General features: G+C 48.7%; 1 protein-coding gene across 1 annotated transcript in view; it reads left to right on the forward strand.

The window, feature by feature from the left end:
• Positions 1-14,928, forward strand: part of LAMA2 (laminin subunit alpha 2) — a 500,110-nt gene that overhangs the window by 426,812 nt on the left and 58,370 nt on the right. The window contains exons 47-49 of the mRNA XM_054393014.1: positions 5,025-5,184; positions 10,033-10,157; positions 12,612-12,774. Coding sequence (XP_054248989.1) covers positions 5,025-5,184; positions 10,033-10,157; positions 12,612-12,774 — 448 coding nt within the window. The remainder of the gene's footprint in view (positions 1-5,024; positions 5,185-10,032; positions 10,158-12,611; positions 12,775-14,928) is intronic.

Raw genomic sequence — 14,928 nt, forward strand, 5'->3', positions numbered from 1 at the left:
TGCCAAAGCAGGATCACCCAATCCAACCATCAACCCAACACCACCATGGCCATCAAACCACGTCCCCAGCTGCCATGGCCACACCTTTCTTGAACACCTCCAGGGATGGTAACTCCACCACTTCCCTGGGCAAGCTGTTCCAGTCCCTTACCACTCTTGCAGGAAAGAAACTTGCTCAGTGATAGGCCAAGGGGCACAAAATATAACACAGAAGGTTTCACTTGACCTTAAGGAGAGACTCTGAGGGTGTTGCTGGAGCACTGGAGGAGGCTGCCCAGACATGTTGTGGAGTCTCCTTCTCTGGAGACATTCAAAATGCACTGAACACATTCCTGTGCAACCTGTACTAGATCAACCTGCTCTAGCAGGGGGTTGGGCTCCATGGTCTCCAGAGGTCCCTTCCAACCCCCACTGATCTGTCATTCTGTGAAATGGGATTTGTTCTGTCAGAAATTAATTTTCTTCCCATATTTCCCCTCTGTGACTGCTTATCCTGCCTTCTGTTTACAGATCACTCCATTGATTCTCTTCCACAGCCAGCTTCCTTTTAAAATCAGCTGCAGGGTTTGGCACTCAAAAAGATAGTTGCTGCTCTTTCCTCCTTAAATTACAAAGAGAAGCCTTTCTGAATTCCTGCTCTTGCTATAGAACTGCAAAGGAATGCTTTGTCATACACCTATACCTTGCTCTCACTCAAAAAGCAATTTCCATAGCAGAAGGTCTCTTCAAACTGAAGACATTCCCCCCCTCCACTCAGCACTGGTGAGACCACCCCTTGAGTCCTGGGTTCAGTTTTGAGGCCCTCACTATAAGAAGCACATCAAAGTGCTGGAGTGGGTTCACAGAAGGGCAACTAAGCTGGTGAGGGGGTCTAGAGAACAGGGCTGGTGAGGAGGTCTAGAGAATAGATCTGGTGAGGAGAGGCTGAGGAAGTTGGGGTTGTTCAGCCTGGGGAAAAGGAGGCTTCAGGAGAGACCTTATTGCTCTCTGCAGCTCCTGAGAGGAGGTTGGAGCCAGGTGGGGGTTGGTGTCTATATTGGCAAGCAACAGGACAAGAGGAAATGGCTTCACATTGCACCAAGGGAAGTTTAGGTTGGACATTAGAAGAAACTCCCTCACTGAAAGGGTTCTCAGCCACTGGTACAGGCTGCCCAGGGAGGTGGTTGAATCCCCACCCCTGGAGGTGTTTCAAAAAGGCAGAGATGTGGTGCTGAAGGACATGGGCTAGCACCAGCATTGGTAGAGCTAGAGGATGGCTGGGCTGGATGAGCTTAAAGGGCTTTTCCAACCCCAAGTGATTCTATGGCTCTGTATTTTAAAAGATACCACTTCTGATAACTCAGGGGTGCAATATTCTCCAGAGTTAACCTGCACTTTATCATGTGAGAGAAGCTGTTGAATGCTTTTGAACTTCAGTCAGCTTAATATTCAGATTTCACATTTGCTAGTTGAAGCTGATGTTCCTTCAAAGAGCAAACCATGACATGGTGCAGTAGTTACAGCACAAGGATTACACAAGTTTAGATCCCTCATCTTCTACTTCTGAACAGATCTTAGTCGTTTAGATAACATATCACAGAGTCACAGAATTGTCAGGGCTGGAATCATAGCATCATAGAATCAGTCAAGGTTCGAATGGATCATCCAGTTCCAACCCCCCTGCCATGGGCAGGGACACCTCACACTAGATCAGGTTGCTCAGAGCCTCATCCAGCCTGGCCTTAAAAAACAGGGATGGGGTTTCCACCACCTCCCTATTGCAGTTTCATATGAAGCTGAGTAATTCTTCTTGCACCATTACAGTTAATTTTGCATGGTGTTAAACACAGAATAGATAATTTAATTACAAATGAGAGAAAGAAAACAAAACACTCAGGTTTGGGTTACAACCACAGCTTCTGGAGGAGGCACATCACCCAGTTTCAATAACCTAGTGAGCTCACAAAGAACAGCCGTTCAGAACAGAGAATTCAAGAAAATCAGGGCACCACCTCCAGAAGCTGGTTTAATGAAACCCTGTTGCCAGGAAAATCCAAACTGGGGTGCAGTGTGAATTCATAAAATCACAGAATTGTCAGAGGCACCTCACACTAGATCAGGTTGCTCAGAGCCACATCCAGGCTGACCTTAAAAACCTCCAGGGATGGATCTTCTTCCACCTTCCTGGGCAACCTGTTCCAGAGTCTCAGCACCCTCATGGTGGTGAGAAGGCCTCACCAGTTGATATTCTCCATCTGACACAGTAATGCCAAACCTTCATTTGCAGGAAAGCTGTTTCAGCAGAACAGGGAGGCAGGACAGGGTCTAAAACCTCACACATCATCCAGAAGCACAGTGGCTGCTAAGCTGCTTGCTCTGGATATGTAGGGGGGGAGTGCCATTAGTTTGGGGTAAACTGCTGGATCAGCAATTCAGAACAATTACAGCTGCACCAATCTGAAGTACACAGCAGTGTTTAGGGGAATTACACTGCAGAGACATTATTTGGATTTGTGGGATTAAGATGAAGAGCTCAGGACTGATTTTGCATTCCTTAAGGCAACCTTTGTAAATCACATCCCTCCCCCCCCCAAGCTTCTTCAGCTCTGAGCATTTTAGTCTGTTTGAAAACTCTCCTCTGACTGGAGAGTTTTAATCAGTTCTCTCACTTTTTATCTCCAAATTTCTGCCTAGTTCCAGCCACAGACCTTTTCAGCAACCTGACAGCTGCCTAAACAGCTGGAGCAGGGCATCTGTTTCAGGGTGGAAACATAAGGTGGAGTTCTGGCCTTGCTGAATTTTGCCATTGATTGCAGTAGTGGCAGGCATTGAGACACAAGGGTAGTGATAGGGAAGGTTTCAGTGTGGATAGCAGTCCTTAATCAAGGCTTCCAAAGGGCCTTGAAAAGAATCAGAGACTCAGAGATTCACTAAAGTGGGAAAAGCCCTCTAAGATCATCCACTCCAACCATCAACCCAACACCACCATGGCCACCAAACCACGTCCCACAGTGCCATGGCCACAGGTTGCTTGAACACCTCCAGGGATGGGGACTCCACCACCTCCCTGGGCAGCCTCTTCCAATCCCTGACCACTCTTCCTGACATGAAGCATCTTAGTGAGGTGAGCAGACACATTGGTGCCCTGCCTGGCTGTTGGACCTTTGCTTACTGGAGCTACACAGTTATTATGGCATGGGGAAAAAAAAAAAGGCCATAATGCCAATGAAATTGGATTTGTTACTGGTGCAAACAGGAGGCTTTAGAATTACCTGATGTAACAAAAATCCAAGAATGAAAGAAAGCTGAGAAGTAAATTGAGTGTGGGAGCTATCTGTTCATTAATGCCAGCAGCCAGCCACATTGCAAAGAGATGAGATTTGTAGCTCACACAGCAAGAATGAACTTGAAACAGGAGATCATAGAATCATAGAACTGTTTGTGCTGGAAAAGCTCTCCAAGGTCATCCAGTCCAACCATCAACCCAACACCACCATGGCCGTCAAGCTATGTTCCAAAGTGCCATGGCCACAGGTTTCTTGAACACCTCCAGGGATGGGGACCCCATCACCTCACTGGGCAGCCTGTGCCAATCCTTGACTATTCTTGCAGCAAAGAAATTTTCCCTAATCTCCAACCTAACCCTCCCCTGGTGCTGCTCAGCCACACGGTGCTGGTTCATCTTCTGTAATCCTCCAGTTTGGCAGAACTGTCCCTAGAACAGTATCTTCTAACATGCTGAGCTGTCATGCCTGGGAGAGCAATGTCATTTTGCTGTCAAGTTCCTTGCTCAAGCTCAGTTGTCCTCCCTAAATAAGAGAGAATTATTTATGGATGAGACTCCAGTGTTGGCATTTCCCTCTGTTTGAAGATGAAAGACATCTGTGCTATTTGTGACATAGCAAACACCTTAAAAAGTGTCAGGCTGCTCAGTGGCTTCTGCATTCTTGCACTGGGATGTTTTTCAGCTGGGATCTGGATTTTAGCACAATATAGACTGGAAGTGCCAATCACTTTCAGAGAGCATCAGACTTAAGCTCTGGGCTCCCTGGTTCAAGAAGGACAGGGTCTTGCTGGAGGTACAGCAAAGGGCTAGAAAGATGCTGAGAGGTCTGGAACATCTCTGATGAGGAAAGGCTGAGAAAATTGGGGGTTTTAGTCTGTAGAAGAGAAGACTAGGGGGGGGGGGGGAATCTCCTAGTGCTGATCACTATCTAAAGGGTGGGTGTCAGGAGGATGATACCAGGGAGTTTTAAAGTGGTGCCCAGTGACAGTGCCATGGATATTTCTAATATTCAGTAATGGATATTCTCCAGTATCAGGTGATAGGATGAGAGGAAATGGCCTGAAATTGTGCCAGGGGAGGGTTAGGTTGGAGATTAGGGAAAATTTCTTTGCTGCAAGAGTGGTCAGGGATTGGAACAGGCTGCCCAGGGAGGTGGTGAAGTCCCCATCCCTGGAGGTGTTCAAGAAATGTGTGGCCAGGGTACTTGGGGCCATGGTTTGATGGCCATGGTGGTGTTGGGTTGCTGGTTGGACTGGATGATCTTAGAGGTCTCTTCTGGCCAATACAATTCTATAATTCTATCATCATTCAGTTCAGTTCACTTCTAACCTAATAAAGGCCTCTGAAATTCAGGAATCTAATTTGAAAGCTTGCCTTTGAAAGCTTGTTACATCAAGAAAAACAATTACTTAACACCAATTTCATCACAATAATTAACAAGAATGCAGCTACTTTATTGCAGCCAATGAAAGTTCCACTTCATCTGTATGGTGAATTGTGTTCCAAAAGGGCACTGAGGGGAGGATAAAGTCAGGTTCTATGGTCACATCTGTAACATACACAGGCATGAGTCTACTCCTTTGTAGCACAATGGAGCAGAATCAGATCAACAATGCCTGCCCCAGTTAAAAGATGCCATTTAACCCAGACTTCTCCTGGGTTTAACTCCTAATCCTGCATGCCCATTTGATGGGTTTTGGTTTTGGTTGTTTTTTTTTTTTTTTTGATTCCCATTTGATGTTTTCTTTTCAATCTCTAGGACTGGGAAAAACGGCACAATATCGGTGAGAGCTCTGGATGGTCCCAAAGCCAGCATCGTTCCAGCTACCTTCAGTGCTGCCTCCCCACCTGGATACACCATTCTGGATGTGGATGCTAATGCTGTGCTCTTTGTTGGTGGTTTGACTGGAAAAATAAAGGTAATTAAAACAAAACAAAACAAATCAAACCAACAAACCCCAACCTTTCTGTCACCTTTTTCTGTGTTCTCCTTAGAGCCTTACAGGCTCTGCTTTGCTCTCTACCTTCCAGCTTTCTATCTAGAGGGAACTAAATATGTTTGCTTCCTTCTGTTAGCCCTAAACCAGAGTTCTTGAAACATATTTCAACAACTAATGAATCCTCAGTGGCTAGAAATGGCTCAGTACTGCAGAGGTTAGTGGTCATTCAAGCCATGAATGGCATCACTTGCTTGCTTTACTATGTCCCTCTGATCTGCTTTTTCAAAGGCAATGGAAATAAACTGAGCAGAGGTGTTTCAGCTCCCATACTCAATTTGCTTCTCAGCTTTCTTTCATTCTTGGATTTTTGTTGTGTCAGATAAAGTCTAATTCCTACTGTTTTCATCAGTAACAAATCTGATTTCATTGGCATTATGGCCTTATATTTTTTGGTTTTCCATGCCATAATAACTCAGTGGAATAACTCTGCTCAGCTGAATCAGGACTACTCAGTGCTCACAGGACTGTGTAGCTCCAGTAAGCAAAGGTCCAACAGCCAGGCAGGGCACCAGTGTGTCTGCCCACCTCACTAAAATGCTTCCTGTCAGAAAGAGAGGTCAGGGATTGGAACAGGCTGCCCAGGGAGGTGGTGCAGTCACCATCCCTTGGGGTGTTCAAGCAACCTGTGGCCATGGCACTGTGGGACATGGTTTGATGGCCATGGTGGTGGTGGGTTGATGGTTGGACTGGATGAACTTAGAGATCTTTTCCAATCCAAACAATTCTGTGATTCAATGTCAGTGACCAACTGCAGGCTCAGGAAGACAGACTGGTTCAGGTAACAATGACAAGCTGCCAAAATTGTGATTAAATGAATGGTTTCATCTTTGTGTATCCAGCAAAGCACCTGAGAGTCTGGATTATACAAATTTACATTTTACTGACTCAGCTGAGACCCTGGAAAATGTGAGGACAGGTGGGTTTTGGCTTGAGGGAAAAGGGTTCAAGGACTCTTGGTGTTTCCAGGTGAACAGAAGGGCTAGGAACATCACAACATGGAAATCTGAATCCTTTCATAGATGTTTCTCTTGACCTTTAGTTAGATGCAGTGAGGCAAAGGGCAGCACATAAGGCATTGCAAGGCTGAGGTTTCACAGATTCATAGAATGGTTTGGGTTGGAAGGGACCTTCAAGATCATCCAGTTCCAACCCCTCTGCCATGGGCAGGGACACCTCCCACCAGCCCAGGTTGCTCAAGGCCTCATCCAGCCTGGCCTTGAACACCTCCAGAGAGGGGGCATCCACAACCTCCCTGTTGTGCCAGTGTCTCACCATCCTCACTGTCAAGAATTTCTTCCTTTTCTCCAGTCTCAATCTCCCCTCTCCCAGCCCAAAGCCATTGTCCCTCATCCTGTCACTCCCAGCCCTTGTCCAAAGTCCCTCCCCAGCTCTTATGTAGAATCTCTTCAGGCATTGGAAGGCTGCTTGAAGGTCTTCCTGGAGCCTTCTTTTCTCCAGGCTGAACAGCCCCAACTCTCTCAGCCTGTCCCCCCAGGGGAGGTTCTCCAGCCCTCTGATCACCTTGATGTCCTCCTCTGGACCTGCTCCAGCAGTTCCATGTCCTTCTTATCCTTAAAGCACCAGAACTGGACATAATACCAAAGATGAGGTGCAGTGTTGAACCAGAACAGGAATTGTGGCTGCTCCATAGGTCTGATGCTAGAACAGACATTTCCAACCTCTGTAAGACCAAAGATATTTTCTGGAGAATTCTCAATTTTTTCATCTTAGTCAGGAAAGCCTTCCTGGATTCATTATGTGTGGTTTTTGTTTTTTTTTTCTTCAGGTAAACAAAGGCAGAAGTAGGAAGACAGAGGAAGTGAGGGGTCCTGCACCTGGGCCAGAACAATCCTCACTGTCAATACAGATTGGGGGAGGAGGGGATAGAAAGCAGCCCTGAGGAAAAGGACTTGGGGGTGCTGATGCATGAGAAGCTGCACAGGAGCAGGCAGTGTGAGCTTGCAATCCCATCCTGGGCTGCATCCAAAGCAGCATTGCCAGCAGAGCCAGAGAGGTGATTCTGACACTTTGCTTTGCTCTGAGACCTCACCTGGAGTGCTGTGTGCAGGTCTGGAGCCCTCACTATAAGAAGGACATGGAGCTGATGGAGAGGGTCCAGAGGAGGGCCATGAGAATGCTCAGGGGGTTGGAGCAGCTCTGCTATGAGGCCAGGCTGAGGGAGCTGGGGGTGCTCAGCCTGGAGAAGAGAAGGCTCCAGGGAGACCTAAGAGCAGCCTGCCAGGACCTGAAGGGGCTACAGGAAGGCTGCAGAGAGACTGTTTGCAAAGGCCTGCAGGGACAGGACCAGGGGCAATGGCCTCAAACCAGAGAAGAGCAGATTTAGATTGGATGTTAGGAACAAGTTCTACACCATGAGGGTGGTGGAAGACTGGAACAGGTTGCCCAGGGAGGTGGTTGAGGCTCCTTCCCTGGACGTATTCAAAGTGAGGCTCAACAGAGCCCTGGACAGCCTGATCTGGTTGGGGATGTCCCTGCTGAGTGCAGAGGGGTTGGACTGGATGAGCTTTGGAGGTCCCTTCTGGCCTGGACCATTCTATGATTCTATGATTCTATGAATCTGTGTTTGCAGTTCAGAGTTTTAAACAGCTTTGCTGTGTTCAGACACACCTGTGAATTAAAAGATAAACTAGTTGGCAGGGGGGAGATGAAAGTTTTGCCATTCTGTGTTGTAGCATTCAGACTGAAAAAACAAAGACAGTCACTGAGACACTTTTCTAAAGCCATGGAGTTCTTTGGACCTTTCACAAAGCCACTAATATTATTAAAACCTTTGCCTGAGAAATCTGCTTTTTCCTGCTGTTGGGGTTTGGAGTGCTTTAGCTTTGTGCTGGGGTTTTTGTCCACATGCCCTCGTGCACTGCATTCCAAAAGGAGACTCATTTTCAACCTTAAAAACATCTTTCATCTGACTTGAGGAGAAGCCTCTGATTCTTCCATAACATGAATTCCTCTGAAGTGACATTAAGTTCCTACTTATTGCTAATTAAAACCTTCCCAATTACCTTGGGAAATATCACTCTCACATTAAGTCTTTGAGCCACACTTTGCCTTCAATATTATCAAGTTGCACTTCTCCATTTTCTCTTGCCAGGCCTTAATATTTGTAATTGCTGTATGGAAAGCAGCAGGTGCTTGTCTAGCTCCAACAGCTAAGTGTAAAGGTTTTTCAATCAGCCCATATTGATGAAGTGAAATTTAAATGAAACCAGGTATTTTTAGAAGGATAATTTGGAGCTGAGTACTCTGTGTACTGTCAAATATCACTGTCTTGATCACACTACCATGAGCGTTGCCCCATGTGCATGACCCTGGCTTAATGATTTTGGATGGGATGTGAGTTTTAATTGCTTTGCTGCCTGCAGGTTTTAGTTTTTTTCTCCACCCAAAGTTCAGGAGGAACTTTCTGAGAGTAGACACTTGAGCTCACAGTTGGCTGATCTGATCAGTTTTCAGGTTTTTGAGCACTAAGTACTGCTCTGCTTATTATATGGTGAGCAAGATTCATAGACTGATCGAATGCTTTAGGTTGGAAGGAACATTGAGGATCATCCAGTTCCAAGCCCCTGCCATGGGCAGGGACACCTCCCACCAGCCCAGGTTGCTCAAGGCTTCATCCAGCCTGGCCTTGAACACCTCCAGGGAGGGGACATCCACAACCTCCGTGGGCAACCTGTTCCAGTGTCTCACCACCCTCACTCTAAACAATTCCTTCCCAATCTCCAATCTCAATCTGCCCTCTTGCAGCATTGTCCTTCATCCTGTCACTCCCAGCCCTTGTCAAAAGTCCCTCCCCAGCTCTCATGTAGGATCCCTTCAGGTACTGGATGGCTGCTCTAAAGTCTGCTCCAAGTCTTCCCTTCTCGAGGCTGAACAGCCCAAATTCTTCATGGTCCTTTCTATGAAGCCTAATTTACAAGAAGCCCTGGGAGCAGGCAGCTCTCTGCACAGCCAGGAAACCAATGATGACACCAAAGCCAGAGCAGCTCGTAGTTCTGCCGAGTCCTTCCCCAGATTCTCAGATCCAAATGGGCTTTTCCATCCTGTTGATACAAAGTTTAGCTCACATTTGCACTAGGCACTTACCCTGCAGGAGGGCTTCTCACATTAGATATTACTCTGGATATGTGAAATAATTAGAAGCCTCTTCTTGTTGACTTTTGATCCCTGCTGTGCAAAAAAAAAAAAAAAAAAAAAAGGATGTGGACAGGCTGGGAAGTGTCCAGAGAAGGGCCAGGAGAATGCTCAGAGGCCTGCCAGCCCTGCATGTGAGGAGAGGCTGAGAGGGCTGGGGGTGCTCAGCCTGGAGAAGAGAAGGCTGAGGGGAGACCTTATTGCCATGGAGCAGTGCGTGAAGGGTCCAGGTACCAGGAGGATGGAGACTGCCTTTGTACAAGGTGTGCCATGGCAAAGACAAGGGGGGATGGGGACAAGGGACTGCTGGGGACATTCCCATTGGACTGCAGAGGAAAATGTTTCCCTAGGAGCACAGCCAGAGACTGGAATCAGCTCCCAAGGGCAGCAGTGGATCCCCTGCACTGGGCAGTTTAAGGCTCAGCTTGGCTGGCAGCTGGGCCAGCTCATTGCAACTGCACTGTCACCTAGAAAGGTTGGAGCAGATGACCCTTGGGGTCCCTTCCAGTCTGGCATTCTTGGATTCATTATCTGTGATTTCATGCCAGTGATGCTCTCAGGCAGGGTAGATCATTGCAGGCTGATTTCTAATGATGTTTGTGTTTTCTGTTGCAGAAGTCAGATGCTGTAAGAGTCACCACCTTCACTGGCTGCATGGGGGAAACCTTTCTAGACAGCAAGCCCATAGGGCTGTGGAATTTCAGGGATATTGAAGGAGACTGCAAAGGATGTGCTGTCAGGTAGGTAGAGCACCGCCTGCTTCTCATGCTCCATGGGGAACCTGTCTGCAGTGACACTGCATCCTGTGGCAAGCAGCAGGAATTTCCACAGCAGCCATTAAGTTCCAGTAAATATTTTTAGTCTGTAAGCACCCAGGCTTGGGGGTGTCAGTTGGTGACAAACTCCCCAGGAGCCAGCAATGGTCCCTGGCAGCCCAGCAGGCAGCTGTGTGCTGAGGTGCACCCAGAGCAGGGAGAGCAGCAGCACAGGAGGGGATTCTGCCCCTCTGCTCTGCTCTGCTCAGACCCCACCTGGAGTTCACAGTACAGCTCTGGGGCCCCCAACAGAGGAAGGACATGGAACTGTTGTGCAGAGGGTCCAGAGGAGGCCACCAAGATGATCAGAGGCTGGAGAACCTCCCCTATGGGGACAGGCTGAGAGAGTAGGGGCTGTTCAGCCTGGAAAAGAGAAGGCTTCAGGAAGACCTTAGAGCAGCCTTCCAATGCCTGGAGGGGCTCCAGGAGAGCTGGGGAGGGACTTTTGACAAGGGCTGGGAGTGACAGGATGAGGGACAATGGCTTTGAGCTGGGAGAGGGGAGACTGAGAGTGGAGATTAGGAAGAAATTCTTGGCTGTGAGGCTAGGGAAACACTGGCACAGGCTGCCCAGGGAGGTTGTGGATGTGCCCTCCCTGACGGTGTTCAAGGCCAGGCTGGATGAGGCCTTGAGCAAGCTGTGCTGGTGGGAGGTGTCCCTGCCCAAGGCAGGGGGTTGGAACTGGATGATCTTTAAGGTGCCTTCCAACCCAAGCCATTCTCTGCATGTATGATAAACGTGGCCATTGCCTTAGCAGAAGTGATGCAGTGTAGCTGCTGATGGAAAGGCTCCTGCTAACCTGTCACCAGGGTTAGTTAAAACCTGATAGAGAGTGAGATCCACTGTGGGACTGAGTCTGGCTCATGGACAGCTGTGCCAGGGGTGCCTGCACCTCTTATTCAGCATGGAGCAGAGTACCTCAGAGTGCCCTTCACAGCCACTCTGAGCAGAGGTCCCCATGAGGAAAGCCATTTCCATTCTCAAAAAGGTATGGGAGGTCCTGTCCCCATCAGTGACTTCTGGTTCCACGTGGGGTGAAGGACCCATTGAAGCAGGGCCAGGATTCATAGCTGTAGGCTCAGGACTCTCTTCAGGAACAACTTCAGTTCCATCTTTTGTAACAGGATGAGAGCTGAAATCCCTGTCCCACCAACAATAACCAGGCTAGCTCAGTCTGGAAGCAAATGAAAGCTGTACTGCCCTTAGACAGCTCTGATTTTCATTCCCCTTTCCCACCAAACTCATCTCAAAATACTTTCCAGTGCCATGTTTCAGCTTCACAAGCTGAGGGTCCTTGTACAGAGGCACCACCAGGTACTACAGCACAGTCCTGGGAGCTACCATGCAAAGAAGACAGACTCTGGGGCTCTCACATCCCTACCAAGAGCAAACCCAGACTGATTACAAATTAACAAGTAGATGATGCTGGTTTACATTCAAGACTGCCAAATGAGCCTTTACAGACCATGAGATTTATGGGGCTGAGCTGTTGGAGAGCAGCTCTGGGAAAAAGGACCTGGAATTGCTGGTGGACAGCAGGAAGGCCATGAGCCAGCAATGTGCCCTGGTGGGCAAGAAGGCCAAAGGCATCCTGGAGTGGATTAGAAGGGCTGTGGTGAGTAAGTCAAGAGAGGTTCTCCTGCCCCTCTACTCTGCCCTGGTGAGGCCACATCTGGAATATTGTGTCCAGTTCTGGGCCCCTCAGGTCAAGAAGGACCTCAGGGAACTGCTTGAGAGAGTCCATCCCAGAGCCACAGAGCTGCTGCAGGCAGTGGAACATCTCCTGTGAGGCCAGACTGAGGGAGCTCTGGGGCTTGGAGCTTGGAGCTGAGGAGCCTGAGGGCTGCCCTCAGTGCTGGGGATAAAGATGTGCAGGGCTGGAGCCAGGCTCTGCTCAGGGATGTCCAAGGGGCACTGGGGGCAAGCTGGAGCAGAGGAGGTGCCACAGGAACAGGAGGGAAAACTTTGTCCCTGTGAGGGTGCTGGAGCCTGGAGCAGGCTGCCCAGAGAGGTTGTGGAGTCTCCTGCTCTGGAGACTTTCCAAACCCACCTGGATGTGTTCTGTGTGACCTTCCTTGGGTGACCCTGCTCTGAGAGGGGGGTTGGACTCAATTATCTCTGGAGATCCCTTCCAATCCCTACTATTGCATGATTCTGTGTTTCTGTGAACCTATTCCTCTTCCACCTTCCTCACAGACTGGTGGGGAGCTGACCTCGCAGCTTCACTTGGTGGAACAAAGGTTCGAGAAGAAATCAAACCAGTTCAGGAAGACTCCCAAGAGGTGTCTGGTGCCTCCCATAGTCTGGTGCCCTCCCTCGAGTTCTTTTTCTTTTAACCTCAGACAACAAAGAGAAGTTGCTGGAACTGTGCCTTTTCAGCCCCCAGGTGGCAGATGGTGAGGGCACAGTGCAGTTTGATGGTGACAGCTACGCCATGGTGAGCCGCCCGGTGCGCTGGAACCCCAACATTTCCACCATCATGTTCAAGTTCAGGACCTTCTCCTCCAACGCCCTGCTGATGTACCTCGCTACTGATGACTTGGTAAGAACAGGAGGCTGCTCACCACCCTCCTGACAAGTCTGTCCTGGTTGGAGCTTTACCTGGAGTCTAAAAGCCCAAATGGTAACAGGTTGAGATTGAGATTCCTCCCTCTCTCCCTTCCCCGCTTAGGCAGGGGAAAGGAGAGGAAAGATTGTGAAGGAAAATGGTCTGGAGTCGGTTCGGATGTAGAAGAGGTCATTTTTTAACAAAATATCTCTATATAGCAGTAACAGGGGAGGTTACAAAGGCATAGGGTAAGGATAAATAGGAAAATATACAAAGCCAGGCCCAGCTGGCACTGGGTTCCTTTGATGTAAATGGATTCAGTTCTTTAGAAAGTGTGGATGCAGCCTGGAGAGGAAAGGCCTCACCACGTGGTCCATGCAGGAGAAGCAGCAGCAGATGACCTCTCTCAAGCAGGTGAAGTAGGGAAAGAGAAAGAGCTCAGATGTGTCTCTCCTTAAGTAGGCCTTGATGGACAGGAAGGGGGAGTGGAATTAGACCACTTTTAACCCAGGGGGACCCTTCTTCCTGGGACGGGGAAAACCAAGTCCTGCTCTCTGCCCACCTGGACTGAGTTTCTTTTGTCCACCTGGGGGCTGGGTTCTTTTCAGCCCCTATCAAGGCTGGGTGTAACCCAGCACAAAGTCTCATGCCACCTTTGCAGTGGATGAACCCAGTGTAGCACTGTCCTGGCATGGTGGTGCCTGGTCTGATGCTTGAAGTGAAGACAGCGTGGATCTGATTGCCCAGTGCTGGCTGAGTGGGGAGCACTGTGTTAGCCTGAGGGAAAGCCCAGCTCCTCTGAAAAGGTGGAGATAATTGTTAATTAATTTTCCTTTATCACAAATATTTACCTGTGCAAGCATTGTCAACTGTGGTTGTACATTCCTAGTTGTGAGGACAAGGAGGATATGGCAAGAGACAGGTCCTAGGCAGAAGTCTTACTGATTAAAAGAAAAAGGAGATCTAAATTCAATCCTCAATATCAATCCAGTCTGGGAGCTGATAAGATTGAGAGCAGCCCTACAGAGAAGGACTTGGGGATGTTGGTGGGTGAGAAGCTGGACATGAGCCAGTAGTGGACACTGGCAGCACAGAAGACCAATGGCAGCCTGAGCTGCATCCAAAGAAATATGGCCACAAGGTCAAGAGAGGGGATCCTGCCCCTCTGCTCTGCTCTGCTCTGCTCTGCTCTGCTCTGCTCTGCTGAGACCTCACCTGCAGTGCTGGGTCCAGCTCTGGAGCCATCAACACAAGAGGGACTTGGACCTGAGGAGACCACAAAGGTGATCAGAGGCCTGGAGAACCTCTGCTATGAGGACACCCTGGGAGAGCTGGGGCTGTTCAGCCTGGAGAAGAGAAGGTTTTGGGGAGATCTTATAGCAGCATTGAGAGGGACTTACAGGGCTTGTGGGGATAGGATATGGGGCAATGGTTTGAAACTGGAGCAGGGTGGATTTAGGTTGGACATCAGGAGGAAGTTCTGCACAATGAGGGTGGTGAGACACTGGAACAGGATGCCTGGGGATGTGTTAAGGCCTCATCCCTGCAGACATTCAAGGCTTCATGGTGCTCTGAGCAACCTGCTCTAGTTGGAGGTGCCCCTGCTGCCTGCAGGGGTTTGGACAAGATGACCTTTGAGGGTCCCTTCCAACCTGATGCATTAAACGTGATGGTGATGATGTTTTCCAAGGCCTAGAAATGTGCCTTTTACAGTTAAAAAGAGAACCTAAACATCAGTTGTAAAGCTTTTGAAGGTTTTTTATTCACACCCAGCACCACATGTGTGTGCAGTTATTCATTAAGACAACTGCCCAGATCCTTACATGAATAAGGAAGAGCTCAGCCTCAGCATCTCTGATGCAGCTTGATTTCCACACCAGCCTGGGAGCAGAGTCCTTTCCTTAGCTTTCTCACATGGTCCAGCATTGCTGTACAACAATTCTCCCTCCTATCCCAAAGAACTCCTGATCCTTGAACAAAACCTGTGTTGTTGTAAACCACTCTTACTTCAGAGTCCTGTATTTTGAGGCAAGCTACTGGATTTTGCTGCTGCTATCAGAGAGGGCTGGAGCTGCTCTGCTCTGGAGACAGACTGAGAGAGTTGGGGCTGTTCAATCTGGAGAAGAGAAGGCTCCAAGGAGACCTTCT

Source organism: Indicator indicator, chromosome 27 (assembly GCF_027791375.1).
Source record: "Indicator indicator isolate 239-I01 chromosome 27, UM_Iind_1.1, whole genome shotgun sequence".
In the NCBI taxonomy this organism is placed as follows: domain Eukaryota; kingdom Metazoa; phylum Chordata; class Aves; order Piciformes; family Indicatoridae; genus Indicator; species Indicator indicator.